General features: G+C 39.7%; 1 protein-coding gene across 2 annotated transcripts in view; it reads right to left on the bottom strand.

The window, feature by feature from the left end:
- anxa6 (annexin A6) overlaps positions 1-20,030 on the bottom strand; it is a 68,936-nt gene that overhangs the window by 7,979 nt on the left and 40,927 nt on the right. For both annotated transcript variants that reach the window (XM_034181496.1, XM_034181497.1), the window contains exons 3-17: positions 19,179-19,263; positions 18,935-19,029; positions 18,717-18,830; positions 18,538-18,628; positions 12,847-12,926; positions 12,669-12,725; positions 12,291-12,384; positions 4,837-4,932; positions 4,687-4,745; positions 4,476-4,598; positions 3,178-3,236; positions 2,941-3,019; positions 2,274-2,355; positions 2,081-2,175; positions 1,107-1,220 (exon numbers count right to left, since the gene is read on the bottom strand). In XM_034181496.1, the coding sequence (XP_034037387.1) occupies positions 1,107-1,220; positions 2,081-2,175; positions 2,274-2,355; positions 2,941-3,019; positions 3,178-3,236; positions 4,476-4,598; positions 4,687-4,745; positions 4,837-4,932; positions 12,291-12,384; positions 12,669-12,725; positions 12,847-12,926; positions 18,538-18,628; positions 18,717-18,830; positions 18,935-19,029; positions 19,179-19,263 (1,323 nt within the window). The remainder of the gene's footprint in view (positions 1-1,106; positions 1,221-2,080; positions 2,176-2,273; positions 2,356-2,940; positions 3,020-3,177; positions 3,237-4,475; positions 4,599-4,686; positions 4,746-4,836; positions 4,933-12,290; positions 12,385-12,668; positions 12,726-12,846; positions 12,927-18,537; positions 18,629-18,716; positions 18,831-18,934; positions 19,030-19,178; positions 19,264-20,030) is intronic.

The following is a 20,030-nucleotide window of genomic DNA, read 5'->3' as shown; positions in this document are numbered from 1 at the left end:
AGCCACTCCTTTGATATCTTGGCTGTGTGCTTAGGGTCACTGTCCTGCTGAAAGATGAACAGTTGTCCCAATCTGAGGTCAAGAGCGCTCTGGAGCAGGTATTCATCCAGGATGTCTCTGTACCTTGCTGCATTCATCTTTCCCTCAATCCTGACTAGTCTCCCGGTACCTGCTACGGAAAAACTTCCCCACAGCACGATGTTGCCACCACCATGCTTCACTGTAGGGATGATGCCTGGTCCTTCTGGAAGGTTCTCCTCTCTCCACAGTGGAATGCTGGAGGCTCTGACATAGTGACCATCGGGTCCTTGGTCACCTCCCTGACTAAGGCCCTTCTCCCTCGATCGCTCAGTTTAGTCGGGCAGCCAACTTTAGGAAGAGTCCTGGTGGATCCAAACTTTTTCCGTTTATAGATGATGGAGGTCACTGTGCTCATTGGGATCTTCAAAGTAGCAGAAATGTCTCTGTACCCTTCCCCAGATTTGTACCTCCAGACAATCCTGTCTCAGAGGTCTACAGGCAATTCCTTTGACTTCATGCTTGGTTTGTGCTCTGACATGCACTGTCAACTGCGGGACGTTATAAGTAGACAGGTGTGTGTCTTTCCAAATCATGTCCAATCAACAGAACTTTCCGCAGGTGGACTCCAATTAAGCTGTAGAAACATCTCAAAGATGATCAGCTGTGAATACTTGCGTACATGTGATTTCTTTTTTTTTGATAAATTTGCAAAAAAAAAACAAAAAAAACTTTTTGACATTGTCATTGTGGGGTATTGTGTGTGGAATTTTGAGGAAAAATATGAATTTCATTCATTTTGGAATAAGGCTGTAACATAACAAAATGTGGACAAAGTGAAGCGTTGTGAATACTTTCCACATGCACTAAGAGTGAATGGAATTCATAGTGTGAGCACATCCAGTTAGTACTTAAGGAAGCTATAAAGATCTGAAATGTAAACTTGTTTGAGTTTCATTGTGATGGACACAACAGTCGAGCAATTATTCCCATGATGATGCAGGCTAATAATAATGTTAAGATCCTTTTTGTGGCGGTTTCTCAATCTGTTCTTTTTTTAGCTGTAGATATCAATAACTGTGCAATACCTCCATTGCCTTCCTCATCATTTTGGCGTTAAACTCTGCTGGGGTCAACATGAGCCCAATGATCAGCCTCTCCAAGTTCTTTGACAGTTCAGACTTCAGGTCCTTCATCAGGTCCTGGGGAAGGATCAAGCATACCACCATTAAAATGTAATTGTTTAAGTCACTGCAGGAAACACAATTCATAACATAGGAGACTTCAAGATGATGCACTTGACTAAGGTCTACCCACCCCATCAGCAAGCACATTGGTGACAGTGGTAAGAAAACACCTCCATCAGTGGTTTTTTAACCATCAAGCGACCAAGCTATTTTAGTGACTAATATAACTGAGTGGGGTTATTTATGACCCCATTGACGTTATATTGGAATACATCTATATAAATGATTGTTTTAGGGTTCTTCATATTTATTTATTTTTCTAATGTATTTGTCCATTGTCATTTTCTTCATCACTCTGGGCATCAAGAATCAGTCTCAGTGCTTGTGCAGCTGTAAATCTTGCTATTCTAGGTCTGCTGGCCATGCTTCCCCGCAAAACAATAAATTATAATGACTAGAGTTGGCAAATTACAATACCATCTGAAGCTATAATGTCAAAAGTCTCATAGATCCTCCTGGGGTCATAAGTGACCCTGCACAAGTTGGGATTATACTTGCCACACGGATCGGCTGATCCTTGCAAAATTCTATGGAGAAATGCAAGACAAATAGATTGAGAAAGTTATGGTAGGACACTTTTTTGGGATTAAAATAAGAAAAATGGTGCAAAAAAAATTATATACCCAGGGTCACAAATGACCCCACTCTGTCTTGAGGGTTAACTGTGGAAAGAAACCTCAAGCAGACCAGACTAAGTCGGGTAACCATCTATTATTGGTATTTTAACAACACAAGCTGACTTTAAATATCGGACTATTGTTTTATGTATAAAAAAATATATTCCAGCTCCATTTATGTTCATCTGATTTTCTCACCCTTCCAAGTAGTGATTTGAAGGTTTGTCTGATCTCTTGCCTCTGGGCATTACTTCTCTGTGCAACAATATCAATGATCGCATCTTCATCCGTTCCTGTAGCCCAGAAAGAATTAACAAGATTAGTAAAATTTAAATTCAAGCATGAACATTCAGCAGTTGTAGCTGTGCAGGTGAGCTATATTTTTACATACCAAATCCCTTCATAGCCTTTCTCAGTGCTTGTGCATCAGCTGAAGGGTCGAAATTGGCTGCAGGGAAGACTGTTGGCCTCAACTATGGTAGCAGAATGAGAAAAATGTGTAGAAGTAACGCAAAGCCGTTTCTGAGACATCCTGGAACCCAACACACCAAATCTACGAGGTTATAGGAAAGAACATGCAGAGTTCTGCAAAGCATGCAAGAGAAAACATTTTAGAATTAGTCAAAAAGTGAACAATATTGAGTTAAAGTGAAGGCGCCAGTCTCCTGATGTATGAGTGGGAGTGTGCCCTCTGGGGTTAGAAGCTGTGACACCACCAACAGGAAAACAGTGGGCGGACTGAAAAAAGAGCTCAGTCACACACAGCAAGAGTGAGACGGCCTTTTGTTGACCAAAACCCTGAGATCTTTCTGACATTCACAGACTCCTGGGATATCTGCAATGGGCAGCGTGTACAGCACAATGCAACAAAAACTATTTGTGTTTCTGTGAACTGCATTGTGCTGCTAACCTCTGTCAGACAAAGCCGTGACTGTGCATGCAGGAAAAGTTTGTGGCGGTGCAAGAAGCAGATGGCAGCAGGACCCAGAAGATTATTTAAAAAAAAACAAACAAAATAAAACTGAAGATGTATTCACATCTAAAGTGGGAGCAGGTACCTGGACTTTTTTCATGGCACTTAATTCCCACATCTTGTAGGCTATCTGAGCCGCTTCAGGGAAGAACTCTCCGGCTAAACTGGAATGATCAGTTTGACACAGCAGAACACAGTTGTGTTGACCTTTCCCACTCACTCACACGGTGAAGGTATCATTTGAACGAAAACGCTGACAGCCTACAGGTGGTGCTGTATCGCCACCATCTGGCTGCAGCTGTCACACGCAGCCAGGACTTACTCGTCATCTCCTCCGCACAGCTTGAGCAGAGTCCTCTTGTAATCCCCTGATGTGTCATCCTGATACATGAAAAAACTACATTAAAAAAATTATCTTAAAGGTTCAGTAGCTCCTAATTAAATAGATCTTTTTTAAAAAGTTGGAACAATCTGGAAAATGCAAAGAAAACACTGCAAAAACTGTCCCTCTCAAAATAAGACAAATAATCCAAAATCTAGCCAAATTGTCTTGTATTAAGCAAAAAAAATCTGACAATGGGGTAAGAAAACTGTACTTGGTTAGAATTCTTAAAACTAGCAAAAAGTCTAAGCACTGAATAATCAAAATGTGCCTTAAAACTAGAAAGAATTCTTATTTTAAGATTAGCCTCTATCTTAAAATAAGGAAACAATCTTGTTCCTTTGCTTGGATGATTTGCCTTTCCATGTTACTGGTTAAATACAGGGTGATATTAGCTGGAAAATGTGAGAAACATTTTCCCAAAATAAGACATTTTTTTCTTATGTAAAATATGCTTGACAAGATTATTTTTCTATTTAGAAAAGAATTAAGTCAAATTTCTTTTAAACAAGTCTTTTTTTTAATCAGTTTTTGTAGTGGAAAAAAAACTGCAGGATTGCGGTGTATGGCAAATCTGCATCAAGTAGGCAGTTCTCAAAAACTGAGTTACTATGCTGGACAGAGACTAGTGAGGAAAGCCACCAAGAGATAGCTCTCAAAGAGTTCAAGGCTTCTATGGATGTTAGTGGAGAAACTGGGAATAGGGCGACATTTGTCTATTGCATCCCTATTCACAGCTTTATGTTGGAGTGGAGTAGAGAAGGATTAGAATAGGAAAACATCAAATCTAGGCTCAGGTTTCCCATGTGTCTTCTAGCAAACTGCAGCTGAAATTTCACAATATTTTAAAGAAAATCCTCCTCTGTGCCATTTCATAGTGAAACTGTATTACTGGTGATGCAACAGACAAAAGTAGCACTTTACAGTTTCTCCAGTCACAACCTCAGAAACCTATAATGCCTTCATAGTTGCCAGGGTGTCTTGGTGGCTTCCCTCACTCATCTTCTTCCAACTTGATCAGTCAGTTTTTGAAACTGCCTACTTGGGACACATTTGCCATACAGTGCCACACTGTGCTGCTGGCTTGAACTGCAGAAATGCATTCAACTAAAAACTAAAGTTGATCACACAAAACATGAAATATCTTGGGTTCATACTGTATGCAAAAAATAATAATAATAAAAGTCTACATAGATGTAAGAATCGCTGTGTTGTAACAAAAAAGCTTAGTTTCCCACCTTGATCATGTTATAAAGTGATTTTTCGTAACTGAGGCGGAAACACTCGCGGATGTCCAACATGTCTATTTCGGAGCGAGAAATCATGATCCTGATCAGAGTGTTGTCTGCTGTACCAAGACCCTGGAAAAGAAGGCACACACTGTGGATTACTGATGGTGTCATGAGGATGGCTATAAACTATTTAACCTCGGTATCAGAACACATGTACCTTCATCGACTTGTAAAGACGCTTGGCGAAGAACATGGGAACACTCCTTATGCACTGCACTGTGAGAAACACCCAGAGCAGAACCGTGTGTTGGCAACCCGTCAGTCCCCCCCGTCACAATGTGGTTTAATCAGTAACACTGATTCTTACCTACAGCCAACATCAACCTCTCAAAGTCCCCTGACAGCTCGTTCTTTATGCTGTCCTCTATGGACATCTCTGCAACCTTCTCATAGGCATCGAACACTGAAGACAACATGACAGTAAAACTATGTCAGTGTACTGGATATGACATACAATATGTTGATTTTGGTTGATGTACACTGTGAACTCTTTAGAGTTGCTTCTAGATAGATTATCAATCAATCAATCAACTTTTTTCTTATATAGCGCCAAATCACAACAAACAGTTGCCCCAAGGCGCTCCATATTGTAAGGCAAGGCCATACAATAATTATGAAAAACCCCAACGGTCAAAACGACCCCCTATGAGCAAGCACTTGGCAACAGTGGGAAGGAAAAACTCCCTTTTAACAGGAAGAAACCTCCAGCAGAACCAGGCTCAGGGAAGGGCAGTCTTCTGCTGAGACTGGTTGGGGCTGAGGGAAAAAACCAGGAAAAAGACATGCCGTGAAGGGGGGCAGAGATCGATCACTAATGATTAAATGCAGAGTGATGCATACGGAGCAAAAAGAGAAAGAAACAGTGCATCATGGGAACCCCCCCACAATCTACGTCTAAAGCAGCATAACCAAGGGATGGTCCAGGGTCACCTGATCCAGCCCTAACTATAAGCCTTAGCGAAAAGGAAAGTTTTAAGCCTAATCTTAAAAGTAGAGAGGGTATCTGTCTCCCTGATCTGAATTGGGAGCTGGTTCCACAGGAGAGGAGCCTGAAAGCTGAAGGCTCTGCCTCCCATTCTACTCTTACAAACCCTAGGAACTACAAGTAAGCCCGCAGTCTGAGAACGAAGCGCTCTAATGGGGTAATATGGTACTACGAGGTCCCTAAGATAAGATGGGACCTGATTATTCAAAACCTTATAAGTAAGAAGAATAATTTTAAATTCTATTCTAGAATTAACAGGAAGCCAATGAAGAGAGGCCAACACGGGTGAGATATGCTCTCTCCTGCTAGTCCCCGTCAGTACTCTAGCTGCAGCATTCTGAACCAACTGAAGGCTTTTTAGGGAACTTTTAGGACAACCTGATAATAATGAATTACAATAGTCCAGCCTAGAGGAAATAAATGCATGAATTAGTTTTTCAGCATCACTCTGAGACAAGACCTTTCTGATTTTAGAGATATTGCGTAAATGCAAAAAGGCAGTCCTACATATTTGTTTAATATGCGCTTTAAATGACATATCCTGATCAAAAATGACTCCAAGATTTCTCACAGTATTACTAGAGATCAGGGAAATGCCATCCAGAGTAACGATCTGGTTAGACACCATGCTTCTAAGATTTGTGGGGCCAAGTACAATAACTTCAGTTTTATCTGAGTTTAAAAGCAGGAAATTAGAGGTCATCCATGTCTTTATGTCTGTAAGACAATCCTGCAGTTTAGCTAATTGGTGTGTATCCTCTGGCTTCATGGATAGATAAAGCTGGGTATCATCTGCGTAACAATGAAAATTTAAGCAATACCGTCTAATAATACTGCCTAAGGGAAGCATGTATAAAGTGAATAAAATTGGTCCTAGCACAGAACCTTGTGGAACTCCATAATTAACTTTAGTCTGTGAAGAAGATTCCCCATTTACATGAACAAACTGTAATCTATTAGACAAATATGATTCAAACCACCGCAGCGCAGTGCCTTTAATACCTATGACATGCTCTAATCTCTGTAATAAAATTTTATGGTCAACAGTATCAAAAGCAGCACTGAGGTCCAACAGAACAAGCACAGAGATAAGTCCACTGTCCGAAGCCATAAGAAGATCATTTGTAACCTTCACTAATGCTGTTTCTGTACTATGATGAATTCTAAAACCTGACTGAAACTCTTCAAATAGACCATTCCTCTGCAGGTGATCAGTTAGCTGTTTTACAACTACCCTCTCAAGAATCTTTGAGAGAAAAGGAAGGTTGGAAATTGGCCTATAATTAGCTAAGATAGCTGGGTCAAGTGATGGCTTTTTAAGTAATGGTTTAATTACTGCCACCTTAAAGGCCTGTGGTACATAACCAACTAACAAAGATAGATTGATCATATTTAAGATTGAAGCATTAAATAATGGTAGGACTTCCTTGAGCAACCTGGCAGGAATGGGGTCCAATAAACATGCCGATGGTTTGGACGAAGCAACCAATGAAAATAACTCAGACAGAACAACCGGAGAGAAAGAGTCTAACCAAATACCGGCATCACTGAAAGCAGCCAAAGATAACGATACATCTTTGGGATGGTTATGAGTAATTTTTTCTCTAATAGTCAAAATTTTGTTAGCAAAGAAAGTCATGAAGTCATTACTAGTTAAAGTTAATGGAATACTCAGCTCAATAGAGCTCTGACTCTTTGTCAGCCTAGCTACAGTGCTGAAAAGAAACCTGAGGTTATTCTTATTTTCTTCAATTAGTGATGAGTAGAAAGATGTCCTAGCTTTACGGAGGGCTTTTTTTATAGAGCAACAAACTCTTTTTCCAGGCTAAGTGAAGATCTTCTAAATTAGTGAGACGCCATTTCCTCTCCAACTTACGGGTTATCTGCTTTAAGCTACGAGTTTGTGAGTTATACCACGGAGTCAGACACTTCTGATTTAAAGCTCTCTTTTTCAGAGGAGCTACAGCATCCAAAGTTGTCTTCAAAGAGGATGTAAAACTATTGACGAGATACTCTAACTCCCTTACAGAGTTTAGGTAGCTACTCTGCTCTGTGTTGGTATATGACATTAGAGAACATAACGAAGGAATCATATCCTTAAACCTAGTTACAGCGCTTTCTGAAAGACTTCTAGTGTAATGAAACTTATTCCCCACTGCAGGGTAGTCCATCAGGGTAAATGTAAATGTTATTAAAAAATGATCAGACAGAAGGGAGTTTAGATTAGATTAGAGAGAACTTCATTGATCCCTTGGGAAGACTCCCTTAGGGAAACTGAGGTTCCAGCAGCATTGTATAGCAGCACACAGGGTAAGAAGCACACAGAGTATCAAAAGTGAAAAAAGGAAAACAGTTTGCAAATATAAATATAAACACAGATATACAATATAAATACCAGATATAATGATCAATCCTGGTTTACTGGCTACTACTGTTCGTCTCATTCTCATTCCCGTCCTCTGTCTTCCTGTTACTCCTCCTCCCCCTGAGTGAGGAGTTGTACAGTCTGATGGCCTGAGGGACAATATACAAAATTCCCTAGTTCACTGTGTTCATTTTGATTAACTGATATGCAATAAAATGTTAAATTAACAATACCAAGGAATGAAACTGTCTAGAATTTTGCCTTTGTACACCACCACAATGGAGTACTTGATGTGCAGACTTTTAACTTCAATTCAAGGGGTTTAAGAAAAATATCACATTGACTATGTATATACTGGGATCATAGCCATTTTCTATACACAGTCTCTCTATTTTCAAAGGCCATATCTAATTGGACAAATGAAATATAAACATCATTGTTCATACAAATCTTCATCTTTACATCCATTTTTCTTTCCAAAAGTCAGGGGGATGGCAACATGAATATTTTCGAGTGAGCATGGCACTATGGCACTATGTTCATCTAAAAAATTAGAACATCTTCAATAACTTCAATATTTTTGTCAGTAATTTTAGATATTTACCATTTTATATAGTCTAGACTCAAACTAAACTGAACTATAAATTAAAATGTTTCAAGTATTTTTATTTAAATTTTGATCATTATAGCCAACAGGGCCGCAAACTGTAAAAACCTATCTCAAAATATTCAAATATTTTACAAGATAAATCAAAAAAGAATTTATACTAGGGAAGCTCACTCATATGGTGGACAAAGGCACAAACCAGAAATGGCACAAAACATCTGCCCATAGGGGGAAAAGCCACAAACTGGACAGCATTGTCATAAAAAGCTGTAAAAAGCCACAAACCGATGATAGGTTCTTCAACAATTATTCAATTTTAAATTATTGTTTGATGATATATACACAGATAGTGAAGCGCTTTGCTCATTAATGGCAGCGACATCGAACATATAATGTGTGAAATACCAAGTGTTCCAATACTTTTGGAGGGCACAGTATCCTAACCTTATGATGACTGCAAAATGAGTGTGGTATTATTACTGTTTTGTTTAAGAATGTTTAATGTTCACTGTTGCTGCACTTTGTGTGAAATCATAGTCATCATAGTCATAGTCATCATATATCATACTGATATGGCAATACTGGGCTATAAGGTTTTAGCCACACTCATGCTTCACTGAAGCATTTACTCAAAAAAAAAGTCTGAAGGACCTAAATGACACGGTGAGGTGAGATGCTGAAGAGCTTTGCTCGTCATGTTCGCGACATACCGTATACACATTAATACAGAAATCTTGACCTTCTGGAATGTATGTTAATTTATGCACTCAATACTTGGTTGGGGCTCCTTCTGGATTAATTACTGCTTTGATGAGACGTGGCATGGAGGCGATCAGCCTGTGGCACTGCTGAGGTGTTATGGAAGCCCAGATTGCTTTGATAGAAGCCTTCAGCTCTTCTGTATTGTTGGGTTCAGTGTCTCTCATAATCCTCTTGACAATACTCCATAGTTCGGTTCAGGTCAGTTGGGTGGCCAATCAAGAACAGTAATACCATGGTCTGCTAAGCTTTTGCACTGTGGACAGGTGCTAAGTCCTGCTTGAAAAGGAAATCCACATCTCCATAAAGCTTGTCAGCAGATGTAAACATACAGTGCACTAGAATTTTCTGGTTGGCAGCTATGTTGACATTGGACCTGATAAAACACAGTGGACCAACACCAGCAGATGACATGTCACCCAAATCATCACTGACTGTGGAAACTTCACACCGGTGTCGCCGACCGAACAGTCCCCCCTAAAAATCGTTCTGCCCTGCCTTCACTGCGCATGCATCATTAGCCGCGGTTCACGGATTATCACCTCGTTTCTGCTTCAAACTGCTCTCCAGTCATCATCTATCTCAGCGACAGATATCTGAAGCTTTTCTACAACAATCATTTCTACATAAATTCAGCATTATTTCATCATAAAAGACAGAGGAAGTGAGCAGAGCACCGCGACTACGTGAGCTGCTAGCTGATGCGTTCACTGCACGTTGGTCATTTCAAAGCATCACAGGGTTTCGCCTCATTTCTGCTTAAAACAGCCTCGTTTCTGCTTAAAACTCATTTTAGAATGATTTAAGAGGTTTCACCTTGTCACCTGATGGTTAATAATCTCATTAATCCATTTGATTGCTTTGGGTGAAGAGACTCTGTCTTAGATGAGCGGCGCAGCTCCGAAATGATGCATGTGCAGTGGAGCTAGGGCAGACCAATTTTTAGGGGCAGACCTTTCGGTCTGCGACAACCGACCTCAAGCAGCTTGGATTTTTTTTACCGCTCCACTCTTCCTCCAGACTCTGGGAGCTTGATTTCCAAATGAAATGTAAAATTGACTGAAAAGGGCACTTGGACAACTAAACAATGGTCCAGTTATTTTTCTCCTGAGCCCATTTAAAGTACTTCTGACATTGTTTCCGGTTCAGGAGTGACTTGACAAGAGGAATGTGACATTTCCTGCGCACATCTGTGTGCGGTGGCTCTTGACACACTGACTCTAGCCTCAGTCCACTCCTTGTGAAACCCCCCCCCCCCCCCAAATTCTTTAATCAGCTTTGCGTAACAATCCTCTCAAGGCTGTGTACATTCCTGATGCTTGTGCATCTTTTCCTGCCTCTCCCTTTCCCTTCTGCCTTGAAAAAAATGATTTCAATGACAGTTTGCCAGAAAGCACATGGGAGACTCGGGCTTAAATCTGATGTTTTCTTGCAAGAAAATTCTTCTCAAGAAGCTGTGATCGGTGGTGAAACAGACAAAAGTTGTCCTATGCACAGTTTCTCTAGTTGTGACCACATAAGCCCATAACTCCTCCACGGTTGTCTTGGGTATCTTGGTGGCTTCCTTCACTCCCTCTTGTATGAGACCTGCCTGCTCCGGACAGATTGGTTTTCTTAGGAGTGGGTTTCTTAGTGACTGATTCAAAATAAAATCCAAGACTTGGAAATGTTTAGATATCCATTCTGTGACTTGTCTTAAAAAAAAAACAAACAGGAAAAAAACACCTCGCTGTAAAAGTGATTTTTTTTGTTTTGTTTTTTTAGTTTTTTAGTGAAATAACCATTATATTTAGTTTGTGCAAGTACTTATGGTCTCTAAAAATGGCGTTATTGTGTATAATAACAGCTGTAAGTCCTAAATAGTTAATGCAATATTTCTGTTATCCCCCCAAACTGATCAAACTGAAGGTAAAAGTCTGCATGACACACACACACACACACACACACACCTTGACAGTTTGATTTCACCTCAGCTGTAGCTACAGATAGTATGTTGCCGTCCAAATACTTGTGGACCAGGCTGTATGCACAGTCACTAAATAACACCTTAGAGTTGAAGTCACAGTGAGATCAGCCGGTCTGTTCTGTGTCAGCCTGATCCCGTCAGATCTCAGAAGCTAAGCAATGCGGAACCTGGTTAGTACTTGGATGGCGACCTCTTTGGAACACCAGCGGCTCTGTGTGTATCCCCAGGTTACGCTGGAGTTGCGTCAGGAAGGGCATCCGGTGTAAAACTTGTGCCAAATACCAATACGGGTCTGGCTGTATCCGCTGTGGCGACCCCGAACAAAACAAGAGCAGCCGACTGGACAAGAACAACAGTGTGAAGTCACAGTGTGAAATGTTGCAACTGTGTGTACAGTGAAGTTCCATTACTGCATGAAATAAAATAAAATATAATGTAATATAATATAATATAATCAGAAACCAGCAGCACGGTGGCTTAGTGGTTATCACTTTTGCCTCACAGCAAGAAGGTCATGGGTTTCATTCACACCTGTGGCCTTTCTGTGTGTTCTGTGTGAGTTTGTGTGGGTTCTCTCTGGATGCTCCTGCTTCCTTCCACATCCAAAAACATGCAGGTTAGGTGAACTGGAAACTTTAAATTGTCCGTAGGTGTGCATGCGGGTGTGAATGTGTTTGTTTGTATGTGGCCCTACGTCCGACAGGCATCCTATCCAGGGTGTACAATTTAATTTATTACTGTTCAATTAATTTGTTTTCCATTGTCAAACGCATAATAATAATAATAATAATAGAATTAATTATACAATAGAGTGTTTGGCAATTAGTAAAACTCATGCAATCACCACTTGTGCAATGTTGCAATGACATAGAAAGAATAGCTCCACTAATAATGATGTTAACATGCAGTGTGACTGACAGTAGGTGGAGCTATTTCACAGCTTAAAGTTTATTCGATCTTTGAAGGAAGGGAGCAGGCCCAAAATACGCCCACCCACCCCCAACACACACAGAGACTAAAATGAAGGCAAAAACACAACCCTTCTCTCCCAAAACTTCTACGTAACTGACTGCGCTCACCCATGCGTAGGTGTGTCACACTGCGATTTCCAAGTATCATGATGAATTTGGCTTCGTCAGTACCCCATTGTGCTTCACCAGCAGCAAACAGGTCCTACACAGACGTGAGCACGGCACAGCATAATGCAGTGTAGGCAAAGAAATATCAAAAAAGAAAAGAAAAGAAAATTAAAAGCCAAGACAGGATTGCAAGAAAAAACACATCTGGTCACATTCGATACTTGCAGTGCACATTTACAATAATATATTTATTCACATATCCTGAATTACTGTGACATATCTCTCTAAGAACTATTTCCAAATCCTGATGAGTGCAGTTTATATATTGTTGTAACTCAGCCACACTTTCGTATTTTCCATAAAAAATTCAAGTCTCACTTGTGCGTCCTGCTCCACCAGATCTGCATCCACCACTCCGGACTCATCTCTGGTCCCCTGTGATAGCAACACAGTCACCAGACAGGCAAAAGGTTAGTAGTTAAACGTACTGCACCTGACAGAGTCAGCGCACAATGAGGTGGATACCTCGCTGCCGATAACACAAACTGTGACTGACCTGCAGTAAAACAACCAGCATCTTCTTAAAGTGACCTGAAGTGTCTCCGATCACATCCTCCTCTATATCTCTGCCGTAAGCTGGACACAGACACAGAAGTGACACAATTAAAAAACTGTGGTGTTCAGTTACAATATTTCCTATTTTCTTTAAAGCTAAAATATATAGGATTTAGTGTCATCTACTGGTGACACTGGAGATTGTATTTTACTGTTGCCAGTCAAAATTTTTGTTTTCCTTCAGGTTTCTGCTTCTTTGGTGACTAGGATTCAGGCTCCCTTGCCTTCTCTTGTGATAAGAAATATGTGCAATCCTCCATTTTATAAAAATGAGGGTTCTTAACCCTCTGGAGTTGTCTGACAGGTCGTTACATTAAAGTCACATGACCGAATTAAGTGTCGTCCCATCAAATCTACCAGACTCTGAGTCTCTGTTTGAATGTGTGTTGAAACCAGCTCCCAATTCAGATCAGGGAGACAGATACCCTCTCTACTTTTAAGATTAGGCTTAAAACTTTCCTTTTCGCTAAGGCTTATAGTTAGGGCTGGATCAGGTGACCCTGGACCATCCCTTGGTTATGTTGCTTTAGACGTAGACTGTGTTTCATAATTATTGTATGGCCTTGCCTTGCAATGTGGAGCGCCTTGGGGCAACTGACTTACACTCTTTTTGTAATAGATCCTCTGGAAGGCTGAAATTATTTTGTCCATGTCAGGTCATGTTCTTTTAGTAGAGTTTTCCCTGCTTCCTTTAGGACGCCGTTATGCGTCCCCATTGTGTAGAACCAACCGGGTTTTAAAGTCGTATATACCTTCGGCGATTCGACTTTTAAATGCTCCGTAGGTTTGCCATGTTTTATTTATTTATTTATTCTTGCTATTCATTTTAAAAGGAACCCCGACTATAACATCAAATTTGTCAAAAAATTGAAACACTGACGTCTGCTATTATAATATATAGTTAGAAATGCATAAACAACTCTTGAATGATATAAAATAGCATTTATTTATCACGTATTTAAATACAACGCGGCTGCCATGTTTTTGCCTGTGCAATGCATTCTGGGGGGGATGACGTGGAAAGGTTTCTGAAATCTTTCAAGCAAGCGAAAACAGTGTTAAAGCTAGTTCTTCTACCGAGATAAAATGCCACATTGCGCAGCTTTTGGATGCAATTTTCAGTCTAAGGGCAACAAAGAAAGCAAGGTAAGCCTTCACTGCTTTCCAAAAGAAAGAAAGTTAAGGAAAAAGTGGGAGGATGCTTGTGGAAGAGTGCAGTTGCCGAAAGACCCGCGGCTGTGCTCACGTCACTTCAACGCGGATGCATTTGAGGCTTTTCATTGACCTCAGCTAATGAGGGAGCTTGCTGGTGTTTCTGGATACAAACGACGTCTTAAACCAGATGCAGTGCCGGTCATATTTCCCCACAAGAAGAAAAATCGTCCACGAGTAACTAGTGAAAATAGGACTAAAACACGCGAAAGAGCAGCAGACGCTCTCTTTCTCTGTCGGCATCAGCAAGCAGCCCCCACACAGACACCACCTACAATGGCCAACTCTTGCTTGATCAGAGCGCTGATCTTCATTTCTGACAGTATTTTCAAAGTTCTCTTCCTTACACTGCAGATCACGCTCTGGTTCAAACTGAAAAGGGTGAACAGAGGAGCTCATCGTTGCTAATCGCCGCTAGTTGTAATGTAAACACGGGAAGCTCTGCCCCTGTTTGATGTCACTACCCAGAATGCATTGCATTACAAACAACAATGGCGACCTACATAGAAATAAAGTTCTTAAAATATCATAAAACTTGACATTATTTTTGCAAATTTTGTCCCATAGTTATGTTACTAATATCACAACAAGTCATATAGAATAAACATGTATTTATAGTCGGGGTTCCTTTTAACTTCTTAAGTCTGTTTTATTTGTTTTTTTTTGTTTTTTTATTAGTTTTATTGTTGTTATATACTGTTATTGTATTTTATTTTTTCTTAAACGGACTGCTCAAATGAAATTGCCCCTTGTGGGATTAATAAAATTGTTGATTGATTGATTGATTGATTGATTATGATTAATAATTTTCGCCATGTTTGTTCTTAAATGTTATGGCCATTTTTGGTGCGCCTTTCTGTAGAAATGCACAGCAAACGGGACTTCCACTTCCTTTTCGACTCTCCCTCAGTACAGCAGTTGTAGGGAAAAAAAACATGACTTTCCCTTTATCGTTGGTGGAAAAACACATGTCCTAAACCAATCAAAATCATGATTCCCAAGTAGGTTGAACACCAACCCACATGGGGTTGTTGCTGAGGAGTTTTAGCCAAAACATCACCAAAGACAGACTAAATTGCCAACACTGCCTCCAGGTGGACAACAGACGGAGTGACACTCCTCTTGTGGATTTTTTGTTTGTGTTGGTGACCCTGCTGTCCTGTGCACCAACAGCAATTCTTGTATATTCGTCCGTGAATTGTTCTGTGAATGATTTCTGTAATTTATGTTTATAGCATGGCCCAAGCAGAGGGTCACCCCTTTGAGTCTGGTCTGCTTCAGGTTTCTTCCTAAGAGGGAGTTTTTCCTTACCACTGTTGCTCTGGGGGTTGGTAAGGTTAGCCCTTACCTGTGTGAAGCCTCTTGAGGCACCTCTGTTGTGATTTGGCGCTATATAAAGGAAAATAAATTGAAATTGAAATTGGATAATGACTGCATTCACTCTGTCTTGTTTTGGACAGGAATTGTTTTTTGAGTGGCACAAATAATTTGTGTGGTATTGTGTTATTGTTTTGTAAATAGTTGGGAAAAAACTGAAACATTTCCTGTATATAACTTTGTTGTTTGCTACATTTGTACATATGTTTTTGAAATTTACAATTTATATTTGCATTCTAAGTTATAAAAAAGGTTTCTTAAACATGTTTTTGGTTTTCAATGTTAAAAAAGCAAACTTTTCTATTTGTTTTTTTTTGTGTGAATTTGGGTTCAATGTGTTCATGCAGTATGCCAGAATGAAAGAAAACTGTAAAGTCACACAGGTGAGGTTGTGCTGAAAAAATGACACTAGCCAAGGCAAAGTAAACAGATTTTTAAGGTAAATTATGAAGGTAAAACCAAAAGTAGTCAAAAACGTCTAATTATACTCTGGACCCCAGAGGGTTAGACATGTTAGCCTGCACTAGCAGCCACTAGACAGTGTGCAGGAGAGCAACCACTGATTCCTGTTCTTCTTTCTTTGCCTTCTCGGCCGCACTATAAAATGCGGAAGGTGGGTTAAGTATGTCCCCTTTGGACTACTGTACAACATGGTGGTACAACATAGCAGCCTCCATGAGGGGACCACCATAGATATTATATATACATTGCCTGCCGCTGCCTATTGGAGTTGACGTATCAGCCAGCCACCATCTTGGATGGGTCCCTATTGCGCCCGCAGTGCATTTATTTGTACTGAGGAAGGTGGATCCCCAACTGCAACAATAAGTAATGCCCCGAATTTTTACCCAATTTTCCCATGGTTTGGTTTGTTAGAAACAGCAGAGATTCAGTTACAGGATGCTGTCACACATTTAAAATACGTACTTTCCTGCTGAAAGACTTTGTCTTATGCTATTTAACAAAGACACATGGTATGGCATATAGATAAATGTATAAGGGTGATTCTTTAACTACGGGCACTATTGGCCTTGTAAATGTAATTTCCACCACACCATTGCCTTACAATATAAAGCGCCTTGGGGCAACTGTTTGTTGTGATTTGGCGCTATATACATGTGCTCTGATGTCACTGTTTATCTCCATAGAAACTACCCAAACAATCTTTCATACAAACTGTTTAAAGGGACATTACAGTGTTGTGGTGGAAATTACGGCAATATTGTGGGACAACTACATTTTGTTTAAAAAAATCACAACAGTTGTATGACAGTGAATATCCCAATTATGTTTTGATTATTTTACTGATATTTTATTCAGAGATATTTTAAAACATTAGAAAAAAACGTTTCTTTACCATTCATTTTTATCATTGAAGATCAAAAGTCTGGGTGTGGGACAAGCACAAAACGGCAATATTTGCATATAATGATGCTGAAAAAAGGTGAAAAAGTCATCATAGACTACTAGAACAAATTTCTTAACACACTTTCATTGTAAAGATAACTATAAAAGTGTGAAATTTCCCCTTTTTTCTGTTTTTCATACAATATGATCAAAGGACATAATAAGTGCCCGTAGTCTAAGAATCACCCATAAATTAACTTTAGAATTAGTAAAGAAACAAGTTTGGATTGTTCATTTGAATTTATTTCTCTCTCTTTCACACACACACACACACACACACACACACACACACACACACACACACACACACACACACACACACACACACACACACACACACACACACACACACACACACACACACACACACATGCGGGACATCACTTTAATTCCCTCTGTTTCGCTCACATGGTTTTGTTATAAAGATGAATCAAAAAGACACGCACATCCAAGATGTGTAAAATGGCGTGCTGGATCAAGGTGAGACAAATCTTAAAGCAAAAATCCGCATAGCCTAAGCGCGCCCATGCAAAAAAAAAAAAAAAAAAAGAAAAATTATTAGATACCCCTAATAAAATAAAAAAAAAAATAAAAATAGTTTTTGGGGTTTTTTGCATGGGAGTCCTTAGGCTGTGCTGATTTTTGCTTTAACATTTGTTACAAAGATGAACATTTTTTTCAAGGCCAGGAAAAGAAAGTTCCAGGTCATTCCAGGGGATTTAAACTACCTTGTTAGGCTTTTGACTGGGGCTGAAGAGCTAAAAGCCTTGAAAAAGAACTGTGTTGCATAGCTTCTTGCGTGTGCTGGCACTCTGTAACCGCAGTGGAGTTAATTTTGCGATGTGGTGCAGCCTTATTTTGTGAAATACAGACACCACTCAATTCCAAAGAAGTGTGAAACAAAAGTGCATAACAAGTGAATGGAAATGCGCACAAATGCACTCTTCTTTTGCTGCATTAACAAAAATTTGCTTGAGTTGGGAATTGCGATACTAGTTGGATGGAAACACAGCTAATGAGAGTACCAGTTCCTGGTGTAATAACGTTACACATAAGTACTGTTTGTTACCATGACATAATAATACAAATGGTAAAATAACCAAAATTATTGTTTAATCTTATTTACGAAAGGTAATCCCATGCGATCTGGTTTCTATACTGCGCCGGTTATTGCAACTGTAAGCAGCACAAAATAACGACAAATTTGCTCACTCTCCATTGACTCCGGTTGACTCTGGTGCGAGCCGATTGTGAAGAGACCCATCCAATATGGCAGTGTCGCTGGATTACATTGCAGCAAGTTATGAGGCATCTACGTATTTTATGTCTATGGGGCCCACTCCCATGTAGATGTGAAGAGCTCATACTAAGCTTATGAAAACACACTGATTTGTTATTGCAGATAATTATGCAAAAATGCACACAAATGGTTATGAATGCTGTATTTCATTTCTGCTAATAAACGCCTCTAAATCCTACACGCTGTAGCTTTAAAGACATGCAGGTTAGGTGAATTGGAAACTTTATAATTGCACAGGTCTCCCTTGCAAAAGAGATCTCAATCTCAATGGGACTAACCTGGTTAAATAAAGGTTAAATTTAAAAATGACAAAAAAAAAAAAAAAAAAAAACTCACCATCTTTGTATGCTGTAACCATTTCATGTATTTGTTTGTTGGTTCTAGATGCCAGGACTTCAATCATGCATTTCTCATCTGTTCCAGCTCCCTTAAACCAGAACATGAAGTTAAAGATAGAGCTTTGTGCTTTAATTATTTAAGAATGGACTAATGTGAGTGCAGAGTAAACGTTGTACTTTGATTGCATCGTGGATTTCCTTGGCGTCGTGGTAGGCCCGGGTTCTCATCAGACTGACGATGAGGCGTTCGAATTTTCCCGTCAGCTCATACTTCAGATCGTCAATCAGGTCCTGGTGAAATAACATGATGCACTTACAGTAGCATCCTGCAGCTTTAATGACAGTGTTCCTCTAATTATTTTAAGCAGTATGTGTGTTATCATGTGCTTGTCTACCTTTCCAAAGCTGCATTTGTATGCTGAAATGATTTCCTGCCTCTGCCGGTTGCTTCTGGAGGTGACCAGATCTAAGATTGCCTCCTTATCACTCCCTAAAGAACACAAAGCAAAACGTAATGTAACCACAGCAATGACAAATGGTCAGGCAAAATGATCTGTGAATGTCAGCAGATGAGGAGATGAGCAGCGGTGACCTTTGCACCGCCCAGGTGATCATATCTGGAAGAAGTGATGCACTCACCGATGCCTTTCATGGCATTGTAAAGAGTCTCAGTATCAGCACTGGGATCAAAGTCTGCAGCGTCTGTTATTGTGCCTCTGAACCCCTGTGGGGAAAATAAGCAGATAAAGACAACTTCAGGGGTGAAAGAGTTTCCCTGATAACAAAATACACACAAATGCTCTGAATAGTTAGAAATGTTTCACAGCGGGGCAAATGCTGTGGTCGTTCCAGGGGAAGGTGCAAAGTACACGCGCACAACCAGTGTCATGCTTTTATTAATAGATGAGTGATGGAACGTCAGAGAGGCATCATTCAACCACTTCCTGAAACTACAAACGGTTGTGGATGAACAGTTCATCCATATGAATATAAGTGCATTTTCTATAAAGATCTGAAGAATTTTTTTGAAAAGCAGTTTTAATTTTTTTTCCAAGTTTAAAGCCCAATTAATTTTTTATACCATGTTTTGGACAAATATGTGCCACATATTCCGAAAGATGAGATTATTCTGAACATTTAGATACACTACATATGGGCATTACACCTCTCACATGTGGTAAATGCAGAGTGAATGGCAATGTACTAAAAAACAAACAAACATAAAATATATCACTGATTGTATTTTATAACTAATTCTGTTGAGTATTTTCTGAATGACTTGTTTAATTTATGGACAGGTTGTCTGCATGGGTGGTTGACTTCTGCATCTCAGGAAGAGGCAAAGCTTTGTGCAAGATTTTCTTCGATAATTTTTTAGCACTTTATATCCTTTATATGTTGACATTATTATTATTATTATTTGTAAAATAAATACTTTTCAGGACAAAATATTTGAATGCTGTTAAATTATTAGTAAAATCTATGATTATG

Source organism: Thalassophryne amazonica, chromosome 11 (assembly GCF_902500255.1).
Source record: "Thalassophryne amazonica chromosome 11, fThaAma1.1, whole genome shotgun sequence".
NCBI classification, from domain to species: domain Eukaryota; kingdom Metazoa; phylum Chordata; class Actinopteri; order Batrachoidiformes; family Batrachoididae; genus Thalassophryne; species Thalassophryne amazonica.
Note: the sequence above shows the minus strand (reverse complement) of the source record. Positions and strands in the feature narration are given on the sequence as shown.